We start from the raw sequence: 20,422 nt of genomic DNA on the forward strand, positions 1-20,422 counted from the left end.
CTGTGTGTATCAAGAATGGTCCACCACCCAAAGGACATCCAGCCAATGTGACACAACTGTGGGAAGCATTGGTGTTGACATGGGCCAGCATCCCTGTGGAACGCTTATGACACTTTGTAGAATCCATTCACTGACGAATTGAGGCTGTTCTGATGGCAAAAGAGGGGTGCAACTCAATATTAGGAAGGTGTTCTTAATGTTTGATATACTCAGTGTATACACAATATAGCCTATTGTCCCGTATACAGTATAATGATGTAATATGTTAACACATTACAAATCCAAGCATTTATTTTAGGACGGAGCCACTACTGGGTGGGTGGGGTCGAGATGTACAGGACACTCTTGTGTCTGTTTTTTTCTAGAAACCTCTCTCAGCACAATCTGAGAGCACAGCTGTTGTTGCGTGCAGTAGTGGAGAGCCCGCTCTAGGGTGATGTCAAGCCTCGTGCTGCTTGCTGCGCGTTGCCACTGACCGAGCTGGAGCGCCTTGCTTAGTTACATTGCTGCTAGCGAGCGGAATGTTGTCTCTCTGTCACAACGTTGGTTTCTATACGACAACGCTACACTTCCCTTCCCTGGCCCGAGAGGACACCCTGCCATTACCATTAGTTGTTTGGATGTTATGTACCCAGTCCATGGACATTACGCACCGTACGCGCCAGCCACTCCCGCGTTCATCAACAACTTCCAGGTAAGGAGGCGCTTTGGAAAGGTTTCCAGTTAATGAACTAAATGCGCGAGAAAAACTTTGCATTGTGAGAATACTTTTGGGTAACGATTTACTTTGACTACATATCCATAAAGCATTTATTACACATCTATAAGCATTTCATGAACATATTATAACAGGTCGACAACCGCATTATTAAAGGTTAATTAAATATATCCTGTCATGCTATGCCAGAGCTCATATTTAGGTATAGATGCATACAGGGCGGTAATCAGGGTCTGAGTTTTAGTGACGTCTGGACGGGGGGGATCCACACCCAATAAATGTTAAGAGACTTTAAGCTAATTTACTGACATTTAAAAACTCTAAAACGCTATTTGGAGAACAGCAAAAACAAGCAAAAATGACCCCAGACATTATTATCACATTGGTTGCTATAGCTTCATTACCTCAGTATCTACAAACACATAGCCTTTTAGCTATATAATTAACCGCTAAACGTTAACTCACGTTGTAACCGGGATTAAAAACTATAATTTAATACCGACAGAGGGTTCTGTTAGCAGAAAAGGTATTTTACTAACAAAAAGTAAACACATTATTATTATTTTTTTGTGTGTGCAGTTTTACAGCTCATTTCCTGCAATTCTAAACGTTTTGCCACAGGGTGGGGATACATTTGTTTCGTTTGAAAGCTAATTTCTTGCAATTCTACACATTTCACTATGACCTATGCCATGTTAGTATGATATCTGACTGAGAGTGACTAAAACAATCAATGGGGCCCCTGGAGGTCAGCGGCCCTGAGTATTTCTTACATGATTACTAGACGTTTAGATAGCTGGCTAGACTAACTAGACTAATTTACCAATCTACAAATATTTAACTAACATGGGCTAGTTGAGTGACGGTCAGTGAGTGCACCAGTAAATTGATTTTTTTTTTTATAATATATATACAGTGCCTTCAGAAAGTATACACACCCCTTGACTTTTTCCACATTTTTGTTGTGTTACAGCCTGAATAAAAAATTGATTAAATTGAGATTTTTTTTGTCACTGGCCTACACACAATACCCCATAATGTGAAAGTGGAATGACGTTTTTTATTTGAAAATGAAAAGCTGAAATGTCTTGAGTCAATAAGTATTCAGCCCCTTTGTTATGGCAAACTTACATAAGTGATAGGAGAAAACTGAGGATGGATAAACAACATTGTAGTTACTCCACAACACTAATCTAAATGACAGAGTGAAAAGAAGGAAGCCTGTACAGAATAAAATATTCCAAAACATGCATCCTGTTTGCAACAAGACACTAAAATAATACTGCAAAAAATGTGGCAAAGCAATTCACTTTTTGCCCTGAATACAAAGTGTTATGTTTGGGGCAAATCCAATACAACACATTACTGAGAACCACTCTTTTGAAGCATAGTGGTGGCTGCATTATATTATGGGCATTCTTGTCATTGTTAAGGACTTGGGAGTTTTTCAGGATAAAAAATAAACTTAATGGAGCTCAGCACAGGAAAAATCCTAGAGAAAAACCTGGTTCAGTCACTTGGAGATAAATTCACCTTTCAGCAGGACAATAACCTAAAGCACAATGCCAAATCTACACAGGAGTTGCTTACCAAGAAGAGAGTGAATGTTCCTGAGTTTTGTCTTAAATCTACTTGAGAATCTATGGCAAGACTTGAAAATGGTTGTCTAGCAACAATCAACAACCAATTTGACAGAGAATGAAGAATTTTGAAAATAATAATCGGCAAATGTTGCATCATCCAGGTGTGGAAAGCTCTTAGAGATTTACCCAGAAAGACTCACAGCTGTAATAACTGTCAAAGGTGCTTCTACAAAGTATTGACTCAGGGGTGATAATACTTATGTCAATGAGATATTTCTATATTTAATTTTCAATACATTGGCAAAAATGTCTGAAAACAAGTTTTCTCTTTGTCAATAAGGGGTATTGTGTGTAGATGGGTGAGATAAAAAAAAAGATTTAATCAATTTTGAATTCAGGCTGTAAGACAACACAATATGGAGTAAGTCAAGAGGTAGGAATGAAGGAACTGTATATATATGCATCATAATGATGACAGTGTAGTGTCATCATAATGGCTGTTCTCAAAAGTGTACTTCTTCCAAAGCAGGGTTAGTGAATTTGCCCAAAGGCCAAACCACATTTGGAGAATTATGCTGATATATAGCCTGTACCAGCCCCATTTCTCCCACAGACCAGTATAGGCCCGGGACTTACCTTCTTCTACTCACTGAGGTCAAATGTGCATGAAGATCCCCACAATGGGAATTCATACATAAACTTTGAATGTTGGTGTTATAGATCAGAGTGGCAATATGCATGGTTAATTACCGCGAAGTGCTTAGCTATAAATGCTTTATGATTAGGAACAAATATTTCACTTTACTTTGACTGCATAGAATTCGTACATAAACCTTTTATGTTATAGATCAGTATGACCAACTTAGGCCTAATTGTGATGTGGAAAAGGACTGTTAATGAGTTATGAAATAGTTATGATATGATCCTCAACTACAAAATTTGATCCGTTCAAATCTACCCTGAGGATTCAACCATGTGAGAATCTTCAGGCGACATTAACCTCAGTGAGAAGAAGATGGTAAGTCACGGGTCTGCAGTATGTACCGGTCTGTGGTGGGAAATGGGTCTAGTAAAGGCTATATACACTACATGACAAAAAGTATGTGGACACTTGCTCATTGGGCATTAATATGTAGACAGTTCCCCCTTTGCTGCTATAACAGCCTCCACTCTTCTGGGAAGGCTTTCCACTAGATGATGGATCATTGCTTCGGGAACTTGCTTCCATTCAGCCACAAGAGTATTAGTGAGGTCGGGCACTGATGTTGGGTGATTAGGCCTGGCTCGCAATCGGTGTTCCTATTCATCCCAAAGGTATTCGATGGGGTTGTCAGGGCTCTGCGCAGGCCAGTCAAGTTCTTCCACAACGATCTCGACAAACAATTTCTGTATGGACCTCGCTTTGTGCACGGGAGCATTGTCATGCTAAAACAGGAAAGGGCCTTCCCCAAACTGTTGCCACATAGTTGGAAGCACAAAATGGTCTAGAATGTCATTGTATGCTGTAGCGTTAAGATTTCCCTTCACTGGAACTAAGGGGCCTAGCCCAAACCATGAAAAACAGCACCAGACAATTATTCCTCATCAACCAAACTTTACAGTTGGCACTATGCATTAGGGCAGGTAGCGTTCTCCTGGCATCCGCCAAACCTATATTAGTCTGTCGGAATGCCAGATGGTGAAGTGTGATTCCTCACTCCGGAGAACGCGTTTCCACTGCCCCAGAGTCCAAAGGCTGCGAGCTTTACACCACTCCAGCCGACGCTTGGCATTGCGCATGGTGATCTTAAGCTTGGGTGCGGCTGCTCGGCCATGGAAACCCATTTCATGAAGCCCCTGACAAACAGTTATTGTGCTGACATTGCTTCCAGAGGCAGTTTGGAACTCGGTAGTGAGTGTTGCAACCGAGGACATTTGGCGGTTCCGTTCTGTGAGCTTGTGTGGCCTACTACCTCGTAGTTGAGCCGTTGTTGCTCCTAGACGTTTCCACTTCACAATAACAGCACTTACAGTTGACCGGGGCAGCTTTAGCAGGGCATAAATTTGACAAACTGACTTGTTGGAAAGGTGGCATCCTATGGACGGTGCCACGTTGAAAGTCACTGAACTTTTCAGTAAGCCAATTCTACTGCCAATGTTTGTCTATGCAGATTGCCTGGCTGTGTGCTCCATTTTATACAACTGTCAGCAACGGATGTGGCTGAAATAGCAGAATCCACTAATTTGACGGGGTGACCACATACTTTTGTAAGTATAGTGTATCAGCATAATTTTCCAAACATGGTTTGGTCTTGGCACTAACCCTGGTATGGCAGAATCACACTTTTTGAGAACATCCATAATGATGACACTATGCTGTCATTGTAATAATGCATCTATTAAGATAACTAAATTTGACCTCTTGTATATATTAGCTCTTGTAAATATGAGCTCTTGGAAATATGAGCGCTCGTAAATATGAGCTCTTGTAAATATGAGCTCTTGTAAATATGAGCTCTTGTATATATGAGCTCTTGTAAATATGAGCTCTTGTATATATGAGCTCTTGTAAATATGAGCTCTTGTAAATATGAGCTCTTGTAAATATGAGCTCTTGTATATATGAGCTCTTGTATATATGAGCTCTTGTATATATGAGCTCTTGTAAATATGAGCTCTTGTATATATGAGCTCTTGTAAATATGAGCTCTTGTAAATATGAGCTCTTGTAAATATGAGCTCTTGTATATATGAGCTCTTGTATATATGAGCTCTTGTATATATGTGCTCTTGTAAATATGAGCTCTTGTAAATATGAGCTCTTGTATATATGAGCTCTTGTATATATGAGCTCTTGTAAATATGAGCTCTTGTATATATGAGCTCTTGTAAATATGAGCTCTTGTATATATGAGCTCTTGTATATATGAGCTCTTGTATATATGAGCTCTTGTAAATATGAGCTCTTGTAAATATGAGCTCTTGTATATATGAGCTCTTGTATATATGAGCTCTTGTAAATATGAGCTCTTGTAAATATGAGCTCTTGTAAATATGAGCTCTTGTATATATGAGCTCTTGTAAATATGAGCTCTTCTATAGTATGCCATGAATGCTCTATAGATCTGCTCTGGATATATTTCATTAACCTTTAATAATCAAGTTAGGACCTATTATAACGCGTTCCTGAAATGCTTGTAGCTGTGTAATGAATGCGTTATGGGTATATACTCAGAGGAAATCGTTACAGATTAGTATTTTTTTTATTGTTGTTGTAAAGCAACCTATTTGGTTGTTTTGGCGACACAAAATGTTGACTCTATGGACAGCTTATTAACGAGGTCTATTAGAAGCCAAATGTATTCCACATACAGTGCTCTGTTTCTCAATGTTCCATTATCAAAGTTAAGGATTACACTTTTGTTATGACTCAGCATTTTTGTTGTTTGGCAATTGGAAGACACTGATTTTGTTTGAATAGTTGTGGAAAAAACAGTGTCATGATCACAGGACTATTAGTCAATTCCCCCCCCACACACACACACACACACACACACACACACACACACACACACACACACACACACACACACACACACACACACACACGCACACACGCACACACGCATACACGCACACACGCACACACGCACACACACACAGAGACACACACAGACACACACACACACACACACGCACACACACACATACACAAACACACACACGTCATATGTCACAATAGACATGATGTCTACCAGATCTCTCTCCCTCCTAACAACTGTCTATTTCCCCCACCCCACCTCGCCCCTCTCCCTCCCCCTCCAGGCACCAGTCGGTCTGAGGAGCACCTCTCCTTGCCGCAGAGACTTCATGATGGAAAGCAAGGGGGCGCAAAGGGGTCCAGGGGGGGTGTCGGCAGGCACCAGCGTGGGCCCCGGCTCTTCCTCTTCCTCATATCCCTCCTCCACGCGACCGGAGGGAGGCCCTAAGGAGAAACAGGAAGTCCCCGAGGCTGAGTACCTGACGTCGCGTTGCATCCTCTTCACGTACTACCAAGGGGACATCAGCAGTGTGGTGGACGAACACTTCTCCAGGGCACTCAGCTCCTACATGGAAGGAGAGGGCAAGAGGAGGGCGTTGGACCTGGGCACAGGTAGGATAGACACTGCTAGGTGTGTGTGTGGTATGGGTGTGTGTGTGGTGGGGGGGGGTCTGTGTGTGTCTGCCACTGTGTGTGTGACAGGTGAGGTCAGAGGACACAAGTGTGTGTGTGTGTGTGTGTGTGTGTGTGTGTGTGTGTGTGTGTGTGTGTGTGTGTGTGTGTGTGTGTGTGTGTGTGTGTGTGTGTGTGTGTGTGTGTGTGTGTGTGTGTGTGTGGACTAAAAATGGGATCAGAGGTTAGGAAGGTTTGCGGTTCAAGGGTCAGGCATATTATTAGACATGATTGTGACACTCTTCAGGCTCTCAGTTAAGTGTGTTTTGGGTAGTTAGGTGTGTTTTGGGTAGTTAGGTGTGTTTTGGGTAGTTAGGTGTGTTTTGGGTAGTTAGTTGTGTTTTTGGTAGTTAGGTGTGTTTTGAGTAGTTAGGTGTGTTTTTGGTAGTTAGGTGTGTTTTGGGTAGTTAGGTGTGTTTTGATGATATTAAGCACAAGCAGATACAGATGAACAGCCTTAGAAGTCTAGACAATATGTCAACAGCCAAGTCTAGACAGTATGTCATACATTAATGTGACATTGTAGAGGGAACCACAAAGAGGCTGCCATTACCTTTGATACTGTGAACCATCAGATCCTCCTCTCCACCCTCTCCGAGTTGGGCATCTCCGGCGCGGCCCACGCTTGGATTGCGTCCTACCTGACAGGTCGCTCCTACCAGGTGGCGTGGCGAGAATCTGTCTCCGCACCATGCGCTCTCGCCACTGGTGTCCCCCAGGGCTCTGTTCTAGGCCCTCTCCTATTCTCGCTATACACCAAGTCACTTGGCTCTGTCATATCCTCACATGGTCTCTCCTATCATTGCTATGCAGACGACACACAATTAATCTTCTCCTTTCCCCCCTTCTGATAACCAGGCGGCGAATCGCATCTCTGCATGTCTGTCAGACATATCAGTGTGGATGACGGATCACCACCTCAAGCTGAACCTCGGCAAGACGGAGCTGCTCTTCCTCCCGGGGAAGGACTGCCCGTTCCATGATCTCGCCATCACGGTTGACAACTCCCTTGTGTCCTCCTCCCAGAGTGCTAAGAACCTTGGCGTGATCCTGGACAACACCCTGTCGTTCTCCACTAACATCAAGGCGGTGACCCGATCCTGTAGGTTCATGCTCTACAACATTCGCAGAGTACGACCCTGCCTCACACAGGAAGCGGCGCAGGTCCTAATCCAGGCACTTGTCATCTCCCGTCTGGATTACTGCAACTCGCTGTTGGCTGGGCTCCCTGCCTGTGCCATTAAACCCCTACAACTCATCCAGAACACCGCAGCCCGTCTGGTGTTCAACCTTCCCAAGTTCTCTCATGTCACCCCGCTCCTCCGCTCTCTCCATTGGCTTCCAGTTGAAGCTCGCATCCGCTACAAGACCATGGTGATTGCCTACGGAGCTGTGAAGGGAACGGCACCTCCATACCTTCAGGCTCTGATCAGGCCCTACACCCAAACAAGGGCACTGCGTTCATCCACCTCTGGCCTGCTGGCCCCCCTACCTCTGAGGAAGCACAGTTCCCGCTCAGCCCAGTCAAAACTGTTCGCTGCTCTGGCACCCCAATGGTGGAACAAGCTCCCTCACGACGCCAGGACAGCGGAGTCAATCACCACCTTCCGGAGACACCTGAAACCCCACCTCTTTAAGGAATACCTAGGATAGGATAAAGTAATCCTTCTAACCCCCCCCCCTTAAAAGATTTAGATGCACTATTGTAAAGTGGTTGTTCCACTGGATATCATAAGGTGAATGCACCAATTTGTAAGTCGCTCTGGATAAGAGCGTCTGCTAAATGACTTAAATGTAAATGTAAATGTAAATGTAAATTACATTGATGAATGGATTATCATCAATCAGTGGACATTTTCTCTCTAATCAACAACAGGGCAGACGGTGTGGAAGGTCTTTATATTCCTCTCATGTCAACCAATGTCTTCACATTAACTGTATTCAACAGCAATATGTTTGTACAAATTGTTTCACTGCACCCCATCAATTTCTCCCCTTTTACATTTACCATTTACCTCACCCAAACACACACACACACACACACACACACACACACACACACACACACACACACACACACACACACACACACACACACACACACACACACACACACACACACACACACACACACACACACACACACACACACACACACACACACACACACACACACACACACACACACACACACACACACACACATCCTGTCCTCTCTCTCCCTCCCCCTCTCCCTCTCTCTCTCTCTCTCTCTCTCTCTCCCTCTCTCTCTCTCTCCCTCTCTCTCTCTCTCTCTCTCTCTCTCTCTCTCTCTCTCTCTCTCTCTCTCTCTCTCTCCATCCCCCTCCCCCTCTCTCTCTCTCTCTCTCTCTCTCTCTCTCTGTCTCTCCCTCTCTCTCTCCCTCTCTCGCTCTCTCTCTCTCTCTCTGGACGTCTTCATCCGTCTTCCTGCCTCACAACAGATACTATGTTTATATGCAGGCGTAAGCTTAGAACCCCGCGGGCCAGCGTATCGCCTTCTAGCGGCTCCGGCCAGCACCACAATGGCCAACGTTCACAAGCCAAACCTGGCACACTGACATTCTGCTTTAGGCAAACGGGAGGGGGGGTTGAAGAGGTGAGGGGGGGTTGAAGAGGTGAGGGGGGGTTGAAGAGGTGAGGGAGAAAAAACAACAGGTGGGGTGGGAGGGGTGAAGAGGTGAGGGAGGGGTGTGTGTACAGGGCCAAAGGAGGGGGTAAGGGGGCTGAGGGGAGTGAAGGGGCTGCTGGGAGGGCGATGGGTCTCTCTCTGTCTCTCTCTCTGTCTGTCGGAATATGTCTCTTTCTCTCATATCTGTAGCCAGCAGAAGGCTACTGTTGGTAGGACTGTGTGCTGTATGTACATATGACCGATATACTGTGTCTGGGCCAGGGGGTGTGAAAACCATGTGACCTAAATAATGTTGTCATGACTTGCCTGCATCTTTCCGAGGCCATCCTATAAGTGTCTGTAAATCATGACATGACACACAGCAACTGTCCATGCCATGCCTTAACCTGATCTTTGTTTACCCCTCCCTCCCTCCCTCCCTCCCTCCCTCCCTCCCTCCCTCCCTCCCTCCCTCCCTCCCTCCCTCCCTCCCTCCCTCCCTCCCTCAGACACCCCTTCACCCAGCAGTCGCCACAGCTTCCCCCCATCCTTCTGGGATAGCAACTACCCCTCCCCCCAGTGTCGCTCCCGCTGCGAGCCCAGAGCGCCCACCTATTCCATGGACCCCTACGCTTCCGGACTCCACCCAGGCCTTCCTCACCCACACACTCACCCCCACTCGCACCTGCACCCAGCAGAGGGGTGGGGCTACGCACAGGGCCAAGCCTACGGGGCCCCCAGGCCCTTCCATGAACTCTACTCCCCCAGTGGCCTGGAGCCCCACCACCCATATGGCCCCCTTCTCATGCCCACCATGCGACCCTCCCACCTGGGCACCCTCCCTGGACACCACCCCTATGATATCAGCAAGCTGGACGCCACCGCCCCCTGGCCGGGCCTGCTGCCCCCAGGAGAGATGGCCATCAACATGGACGCAGGTATGGAGTCTTTTCTCTACAACAGCTGAGCCTACCGCAACCACAACAACAACCACAACAACAACCACAACAACAACCACCACAACAACCACAACAATAACCACCACAACAACCACAACAACAACCACAACAACAACAACCACAACAACCACCACAACAACCACAACAACAACAACCACAACAACCACAACAACAACCACAACAACAACAACAACCACAACAACCACCACAACAACCACAACAACAACAACAACCACAACAACAACCACAACAACAACCACCACAACAACCACAACAACCACCACAACAACCACAACAACAAACACAACAACAACCACAACAACAACCACCACAACAACCACAACAACAACCACAACAACAACCACCACAACAACCACAACAACAACAACCACAACAACAACAACCACAACAACCACCACAACAACCACAACAACAACAACCACAACAACCACAACAACAACCACAACAACAACAACCACAACAACCACCACAACAACCACAACAACAACAACCACAACAACCACAACAACAACCACAACAACAACCACAACAACAACCACAACAACAACAACCACAACAACCACAACAACAACCACAACAACAACCACCACAACAACCACAACAACAACCACAACAACCACAACAACAACCACCACAACAACAACCACAACAACAATCACCACAACAACCACAACAACAACCACAACAACAACCACAACAACAACAACCACAACAACTACAACAACAACCACAACAACAACCACCACAACAACCACAACAACAACCACAACAACCACAACAACAACCACCACAACAACAACCACAACAACAACCACAACAACAACCACCACAACAACCACAACAACAACCACAACAACCACAACAACAACCACCACAACAATCACCACAACAACCACCACAACAACCACAACAACAATCACCACAACAACCACAACAACAACCACCACAACAACCACAACAACAACCACCACAACAACCACAACAACAACAACCACAACAACAACCACCACAACAACCACAACAACAACCACAACAACCACAACAACAACCACAACAACCACAACAACCACCACAACAACCACAACAACCACCACAACAACCACAACAACCACAACAACAACCACAACAACAACCACCACAACAACCACAACAACCACCACAACAACCACAACAACAACCACAACAACAACCACCACAACAACCACCACAACAACCACAACAACAACCACCACAACAACCACAACAACAACAACCACAACAACCACAACCACAACAACCACAACAACAACAACCACAACAACCACCACAACAACCACAACAACAACAACCACAACAACCACAACAACAACCACAACAACAACAACCACAACAACCACCACAACAACCACAACAACAACAACCACAACAACCACAACAACAACCACAACAACAACCACAACAACAACCACAACAACAACCACAACAACAACAACCACAACAACCACAACAACAACCACAACAACAACCACCACAACAACCACAACAACAACCACAACAACCACAACAACAACCACCACAACAACAACCACAACAACAATCACCACAACAACCACAACAACAACCACAACAACAACCACAACAACAACCACAACAACCACAACAACAACCACAACAACAACCACCACAACAACCACAACAACAACCACAACAACAACCACCACAACAACAACCACAACAACAACCACCACAACAACCACAACAACAACCACAACAACCACAACAACAACCACCACAACAATCACCACAACAACCACCACAACAACCACAACAACAATCACCACAACAACCACCACAACAACCACCACAACAACCACAACAACAACCACCACAACAACCACCACAACAACAACCACAACAACAACCACCACAACAACCACAACAACAACCACAACAACAACCACAACAACCACAACAACCACCACAACAACCACAACAACCACCACAACAACCACAACAACCACAACAACAACCACAACAACCACAACAACAACCACAACAACAACCACAACAACAACCACCACAACAACCACAACAACAACCACCACAACAACCACCACAACAACAACAACAACCACCACAACAACAACAACAACCACCACAACAACCACAACAACCACAACAACCACCACAACCACAACAACAACCACCACAACAACCACAACAACAACCACAACAACCACAACAACAACCACCACAACAACCACCACAACAACCACAACAACCACAACAACAACCACCACAACAACCACCACAACAACCACCACAACAACAACCACAACAACCACAACAACAACCACAACAACAACCACCACAACAACCACAACAACCACCACAACAACCACAACAACAACCACCACAACAACCACAACAACCACCACAACAACCACAACAACAACCACCACAACAACAACCACAACAACAACCACAACAACAACCACAACAACAACCACCACAACAACCACAACAACAACCACCACAACCACCACAACAACAACCACAACAACCACAACAACCACAACAACAACAACAACCACAACAACCACCACAACAACAACTACCACAACAACAACCACAACAACAACAACAACAACAACCACAACAACAACCACCACAACAACCACAACAACCACCACAACAACCACAACAACAACCACCACAACAACCACAACAACAACCACCACAACAACCACAACAACCACCACAACAACCACAACAACAACCACCACAACAACCACAACAACAACCACAACAACAACCACAACAACAACCACAACAACCACAACAACAACCACAACAACAACCACCACAACAACAACCACAACAACAACCACAACAACAACCACAACAACAACAACCACAACAACCACAACAACCACCACAACCACCACAACAACAACCACCACAACAACCACAACAACCACCACAACCACCACAACAACAACCACCACAACAACCACAACAACAACCACAACAACAACCACAACAACAACCACAACAACAACCACCACAACAACCACCACAACAACCACCACAACAACCACCACAACAACCACAACAACAACCACCACAACAACCACAACAACAACAACCACAACAACAACCTCCTGCAGCGTTTCAGTAGTAGTCCTTTCTGCTGCAGCCACAGCCAGCTGCGTGTCCATAATCCCACAGATCTGTTAACACTATGAACCTCAAACACTCCACAGCCTTATGACCTGACATTAGCATTGGTAAGCTGATCTTTGAGCCCCTAGAAAGTATATTGATACTGATAAATGTGTCCCTGCCACCCCAATGAAATGTACTTTTCAATATCGTTTGTCAACGTGGCTTAGAACGAGATTGTTAGTCATTTCAGTTGTGGTTGAGCTATATACTGTAGGTCACAGTTGTGGTTGAGCTATATACTGAAGGTCACAGTTGTCGTTGAGCTATATACTGTAGGTCACAGTTGTGGTTGAGCTATATACTGAAGGTCACAGTTGTGGTTGAGCTATATACTGTAGGTCACAGTTGTCGTTGAGCTATATACTGTAGGTCACAGTTGTCGTTGAGCTATATACTGTAGGTCACAGTTGTGGTTGAGCTATATACTGAAGGTCACAGTTGTGGTTGAGCTATATACTGTAGGTCACAGTTGTCGTTGAGCTATATACTGTAGGTCACAGTTGTCGTTGAGCTATATACTGTAGGTCACAGTTGTCGTTGAGCTATATACTGAAGGTCACAGTTGTCGTTGAGCTATATACTGTAGGTCACAGTTGTCGTTGAGCTATAAACTGTAGGTCACAGTTGTGGTTGAGCTATATACTGTAGGTCACAGTTGTGGTTGAGCTATATACTGTAGGTCACAGTTGTGGTTGAGCTATATACTGTAGGTCACAGTTGTGGTTGAGCTATATACTGTAGGTCACAGTTGTCGTTGAGCTATATACTGTAGGTCACAGTTGTCGTTGAGCTATATACTGTAGGTCACAGTTGTGGTTGAGCTATATACTGTAGGTCACAGTTGTGGTTGAGCTATATACTGTAGGTCACAGTTGTGGTTGAGCTATATACTGAAGGTCACAGTTGTCGTTGAGCTATATACTGTAGGTCACAGTTGTGGTTGAGCTATATACTGTAGGTCACAGTTGTCGTTGAGCTATATACTGTAGGTCACAGTTGTGGTTGAGCTATATACTGAAGGTCACAGTTGTCGTTGAGCTATATACTGTAGGTCACAGTTGTCGTTGAGCTATATACTGTAGGTCACAGTTGTGGTTGAGCTATATACTGTAGGTCACAGTTGTCGTTGAGCTATATACTGTAGGTCACAGTTGTCGTTGAGCTATATACTGAAGGTCACAGTTGTCGTTGAGCTATATACTGTAGGTCACAGTTGTCGTTGAGCTATAAACTGTAGGTCACAGTTGTGGTTGAGCTATATACTGTAGGTCACAGTTGTGGTTGAGCTATATACTGTAGGTCACAGTTGTGGTTGAGCTATATACTGTAGGTCACAGTTGTGGTTGAGCTATATACTGTAGGTCACAGTTGTCGTTGAGCTATATACTGTAGGTCACAGTTGTCGTTGAGCTATATACTGTAGGTCACAGTTGTGGTTGAGCTATATACTGTAGGTCACAGTTGTCGTTGAGCTATATACTGTAGGTCACAGTTGTGGTTGAGCTATATACTGAAGGTCACAGTTGTCGTTGAGCTGTATACTGTAGGGCACAGTTATACTGTATGTGTCTTTGCTGCAGTTGTATGGAATAAACAGGGAATTAGTGTCATACACGCACACACACACACACACACACACACACACACACACACACACACACACACACACACACACACACACACACACACACACACACACACACACACACACACCCCACATCAATGTCCTTACTATTAGCTTTGACCAATGAACTGTTTGGATTCAAAGCAGGAGCAGCCAGGACAACCGTTTGGCCTCGTTCTCATTGTTTTCTGCTTTCTCTTTTTCCTTCCCCAGGCCTCCAGCATCACAAGAAAGGGAAGGAGCTGTACTGGTTTTAACGACCTTCCGTCGCCACCGACCAGCCATTACCAGATCCAATTTGGACCTCTGGAACTCTACCATTGAAGCGCCCTTTCTTCCCCCTCCTCCCCGTCCCCTCCTCCCTCTTTATCCCTCACCCACTACCTTCTCGTCTCCCCTCGCCTCCCCCCGGGCCCATAGTGCCAGCCGAGAGGGTCCAGGTCAGCGTGTTTGCACCGTGGAGATAAGGACTCATAGGCTGGACTCGTGGAGAGCAGAGCAGAGAAAGAGAGAGACAGAGAGAAAAGGGGTACAGCTTTGGTGACCAATGCTCTGTGTTCTGTGGCGTCTGGCCTCTCCTCTCCTATCGCTGCTCGGGGCTCAGCTGTGTGGCTGCGGCAGCATAGAGACATTGGAGGCCACTGGCATGGTGCTGGCAACAGTGACCTGGTTTTGACAGAAAGGCAGAGGGGGTAGAGACTTCTTTTGGACACAGGGAAGAGCAAATAAAGATGGATGATATCTGGTAGCCCACTGTTACACTACACCCCCCTACTGCAGATTATCTTCTCTGTGTTGACACTGTATTCGTCCTCCTCCATATTATCCGGGCAGTTATCTGCATGTAAACAAATGGACATGTGACTGGCTGTGTATGGATTTGGATTGTGACTGTAATCATAATGCTGTTAGTTTTTTTAAAGTTTTTTTTTAATGTGCATTTCTGAAATGTAATCTTCATTTGGCCAGCGCTCTGGAAATACTTTAGTTGTGCTTTCTTAAAAGATGGTTGAGGTACGGATGAGAAATGATTGAAGAATGGTTGAGGGAGGCGACCATAAAGGTGTTTGATAGTATTGGTTTATATATGAACTAATAGTTTAGTTAGAGGAAGGGAAACACTACGGTAAGTCAACAATATCAATCAGCCCAGCATATCAAACGGCTGATCAAGCATTTCATCATTTTAATGTGTTCCATTGTTGTTACTGTCGTTTGTTTATACATACCATTTTTTGTCGTTTTAAAAGTCGAATCTTAGTGTGTCCTTTCTCTTGCTTTTGTCAAGAAATAATATAATTATCAATAAATATTTTTATGGTAAATTCAGACTTTCATTCACTATCTGTCTGGATTTCTTTGAGTGATTATAACACTTATTTATTATTAATCATTAAATGGGCCAATTATTTCATTATTATATGGACCAGTCAGCATAAAGTAAAAAGTATGAACCCAGAGGCAAAACTGGTTGTAATGATATCACCAGGACGTCTGGTTGTTAACTAACTGGTTGTAATGATATCACCAGGGCATCTGGTTGTTAACTAACTGGTTGTAATGATATCACCAGGACGTCTGGTTGTTAACTAACTGGTTGTAATGATATCATCAGAGTATCTGGTTGTTAACTAACTGGTTGTAATGATATCACCAGGACGTCTGGTTGTTAACTAACTGGTTGTAATGATATCACCAGGACGTCTGGTTGTTAACTAACTGGTTGTAATGATATCACCAGGACGTCTGGTTGTTAACTAACTGGTTCTAATGATATCACCAGGACGTCTGGTTGTTAACTAACTGGTTGTAATGATATCATCAGGACGTCTGGTTGTTAACTAACTGGTTGTAATGATATCATCAGAGTATCTGGTTGTTAACTAACTGGTTGTAATGATATCATCAGAGTATCTGGTTGTTAACTAACTGGTTGTAATGATATCACCAGGACGTCTGGTTGTTAACTAACTGGTTGTAATGATATCATCAGGACGTCTGGTTGTTAACTAACTGGTTGTAATGATATCACCAGAGCATCTGGTTGTTAACTAACTGGTTGTAATGATATCACCAGGACGTCTGGTTGTTAACTAACTGGTTGTAATGATATCACCAGAGCATCTGGTTGTTAACTAACTGGTTGTAATGATATCACCAGGACGTCTGGTTGTTAACTAACTGGTTGTAATGATATCACCAGAGTATCTGGTTGTTAACTAACTGGTTGTAACGATATCATCAGAGTATCTGGTTGTTAACTAACTGGTTGTAATGATATCACCAGGACGTCTGGTTGTTAACTAACTGGTTGTAATGATATCACCAGGACGTCTGGTTGTTAACTAACTGGTTGTAATGATATCACCAGAGTATCTGGTTGTTAACTAACTGGTCCTAATGATATCACCAGGACGTCTGGTTGTTAACTAACTGGTTGTAATGATATCACCAGGACGTCTGGTTGTTAACTAACTGGTTGTAATGATATCACCAGGACGTCTGGTTGTTAACTAACTGGTTGTAATGATATCACCAGGACGTCTGGTTGTTAACTAACTGGTTGTAATGATATCATCAGAGTATCTGGTTGTTAACTAACTGTTTGTAATGATATCACCAGGACGTCTGGTTGTTAACTAACTGGTTGTAATGATATCACCAGGACGTCTGGTTGTTAACTAACTGGTTGTAATGATATCATCAGGACGTCTGGTTGTTAACTAACTGGTTGTAATGATATCACCAGGACGTCTGGTTGTTAACTAACTGGTTGTAATGATATCACCAGAGTATCTGGTTGTTAACTAACTGGTTGTAATGATATCACCAGGACGTCTGGTTGTTAACTAACTGGTTGTAATGATATCATCAGGACGTCTGGTTGTTAACTAACTGGTTGTAATGATATCATCAGAGTATCTGGTTGTTAACTAACTGGTTGTAATGATATCACCAGGACGTCTGGTTGTTAACTAACTGGTTGTAATGATATCATCAGAGTATCTGGTTGTTAACTAACTGGTTGTAATGATATCACCAGGACGTCTGGTTGTTAACTAACTGTTTGTAATGATATCACCAGGACGTCTGGTTGTTAACTAACTGGTTGTAATGATATCACCAGAGTATCTGGTTGTTAACTAACTGTTTGTAATGATATCACCAGGACGTCTGGTTGTTAACTAACTGGTTGTAATGATATCACCAGGACGTCTGGTTGTTAACTAACTGGTTCTAATGATATCATCAGAGTATCTGGTTGTTAACTAACTGTTTGTAATGATATCATCAGGACATCTGGTTGTTAACTAACTGGTTGTAATGATATCACCAGGACGTCTGGTTGTTAACTAACTGGTTGTAATGATATCATCAGACTATCTGGTTGTTAACTAACTGGTTGTAATGATATCATCAGAGTATCTGGTTGTTAACTAACTGGTTGTAATGATATCACCAGGAAGTCTGGTTGTTAACTAACTGGTTGTAATGATATCATCAGAGTATCTGGTTGTTAACTAACTGGTTGTAATGATATCACCAGGACGTCTGGTTGTTAACTAACTGGTTGTAATGATATCATCAGAGTATCTGGTTGTTAACTAACTGGTTGTAATGATATCATCAGAGTATCTGGTTGTTAACTAACTGTTTGTAATGATATCACCAGGACGTCTGGTTGTTAACTAACTGGTTCTAATGATATCACCAGGACGTCTGGTTGTTAACTAACTGGTTCTAATGATATCATCAGGACGTCTGGTTGTTAACTAACTGGTTGTAATGATATCATCAGAGTATCTGGTTGTTAACTAACTGGTTGTAATGATATCATCAGAGTATCTCGTTGTTAACTAACTGGTTGTAATGATATCACCAGGACGTCTGGTTGTTAACTAACTGGTTGTAATGATATCATCAGGACGTCTGGTTGTTAACTAACTGGTTGTAATGATATCATCAGAGTATCTGGTTGTTAACTAACTGGTTGTAATGATATCACCAGGACGTCTGGTTGTTAACTAACTGGTTGTAATGATATCATCAGAGTATCTGGTTGTTAACTAACTGGTTGTAATGATATCACCAGGACGTCTGGTTGTTAACTAACTGGTTGTAATGATATCATCAGAGTATCTGGTTGTTAACTAACTGGTTGTAACGATATCATCAGAGTATCTGGTTGTTAACTAACTGGTTGTAATGATATCACCAGGACGTCTGGTTGTTAACTAACTGGTTGTAATGATATCACCAGGACGTCTGGTTGTTAACTAACTGGTTCTAATGATATCACCAGGACTTCTGGTTGTTAACTAACTGGTCCTAATGATATCACCAGGACGTCTGGTTGTTAACTAACTGGTTGTAATGATATCACCAGGACGTCTGGTTGTTAACTAACTGGTTGTAATGATATCATCAGGACGTCTGGTTGTTAACTAACTGGTTGTAATGATATCACCAGGACGTCTGGTTGTTAACTAACTGGTTGTAATGATATCATCAGAGTATCTGGTTGTTAACTAACTGTTTGTAATGATATCATCAGGACGTCTGGTTGTTAACTAACTGGTTGTAATGATATCACCAGGACGTCTGGTTGTTAACTAATTGGTTGTAATGATATCACCAGGACGTCTGGTTGTTAACTAACTGGTTGTAATGATATCACCAGGACGTCTGGTTGTTAACTAACTGGTTGTAATGATATCACCAGAGTATCTGGTTGTTAACTAACTGGTTGTAATGATATCACCAGGACGTCTGGTTGTTAACTAACTGGTTGTAATGATATCATCAGGACGTCTGGTTGTTAACTAACTGGTTGTAATGATATCATCAGAGTATCTGGTTGTTAACTAACTGGTTGTAATGATATCACCAGGACGTCTGGTTGTTAACTAACTGGTTGTAATGATATCATCAGTGTATCTGGTTGTTAACTAACTGGTTGTAATGATATCACCAGGACGTCTGGTTGTTAACTAACTGGTTGTAATGATATCACCAGGACGTCTGGTTGTTAACTAACTGGTTGTAATGATATCATCAGAGTATCTGGTTGTTAACTAACTGTTTGTAATGATATCACCAGGACGTCTGGTTGTTAACTAACTGGTTGTAATGATATCACCAGGACGTCTGGTTGTTAACTAACTGGTTCTAATGATATCATCAGAGTATCTGGTTGTTAACTAACTGTTTGTAATGATATCACCAGGACGTCTGGTTGTTAACTAACTGGTTGTAATGATATCACCAGGACGTCTGGTTGTTAACTAACTGGTTGTAATGATATCATCAGAGTATCTGGTTGTTAACTAACTGGTTGTAATGATATCATCAGAGTATCTGGTTGTTAACTAACTGGTTGTAATGATATCACCAGGAAGTCTGGTTGTTAACTAACTGGTTGTAATGATATCATCAGAGTATCTGGTTGTTAACTAACTGGTTGTAATGATATCACCAGGACGTCTGGT

The 20,422-nt window shown here is 43.4% G+C and overlaps 1 protein-coding gene across 1 annotated transcript; it reads left to right on the forward strand.

Annotated features, from left to right (window-relative positions):
• Window positions 1–379: 379 nt before the first annotated feature.
• LOC106560842 (transcription cofactor vestigial-like protein 2) lies at window positions 380–16,270 on the forward strand. The gene is made up of 4 exons (XM_014124244.2): window positions 380–694; window positions 6,106–6,433; window positions 9,632–10,060; window positions 15,147–16,270. Exons 1-4 carry the CDS (start codon window positions 626–628, stop codon window positions 15,188–15,190), a joined length of 870 nt encoding a protein of 289 aa, XP_013979719.1. The 5' UTR covers window positions 380–625; the 3' UTR covers window positions 15,191–16,270.
• Window positions 16,271–20,422: the final 4,152 nt, after the last annotated feature.

This window comes from Salmo salar, chromosome ssa01, assembly GCF_905237065.1.
Source record: "Salmo salar chromosome ssa01, Ssal_v3.1, whole genome shotgun sequence".
NCBI lineage: Eukaryota > Metazoa > Chordata > Actinopteri > Salmoniformes > Salmonidae > Salmo > Salmo salar.

What these genes read in the sequence shown, in the direction of transcription:
- LOC106560842 (XM_014124244.2), top strand. Translation starts at nt 626, where the DNA reads ATGTACCCAGTCCATGGACATTACGCACCGTACGCGCCAGCCACTCCC. An exon ending in CGTTCATCAACAACTTCCAG is followed by an intron (nt 695 to 6,105) that starts GTAAGGAGGCGC and finishes CTCCCCCTCCAG; the next exon opens with GCACCAGTCGGTCTGAGGAG. An exon ending in GGCCATCAACATGGACGCAG is followed by an intron (nt 10,061 to 15,146) that starts GTATGGAGTCTT and finishes TTCCTTCCCCAG; the next exon opens with GCCTCCAGCATCACAAGAAA.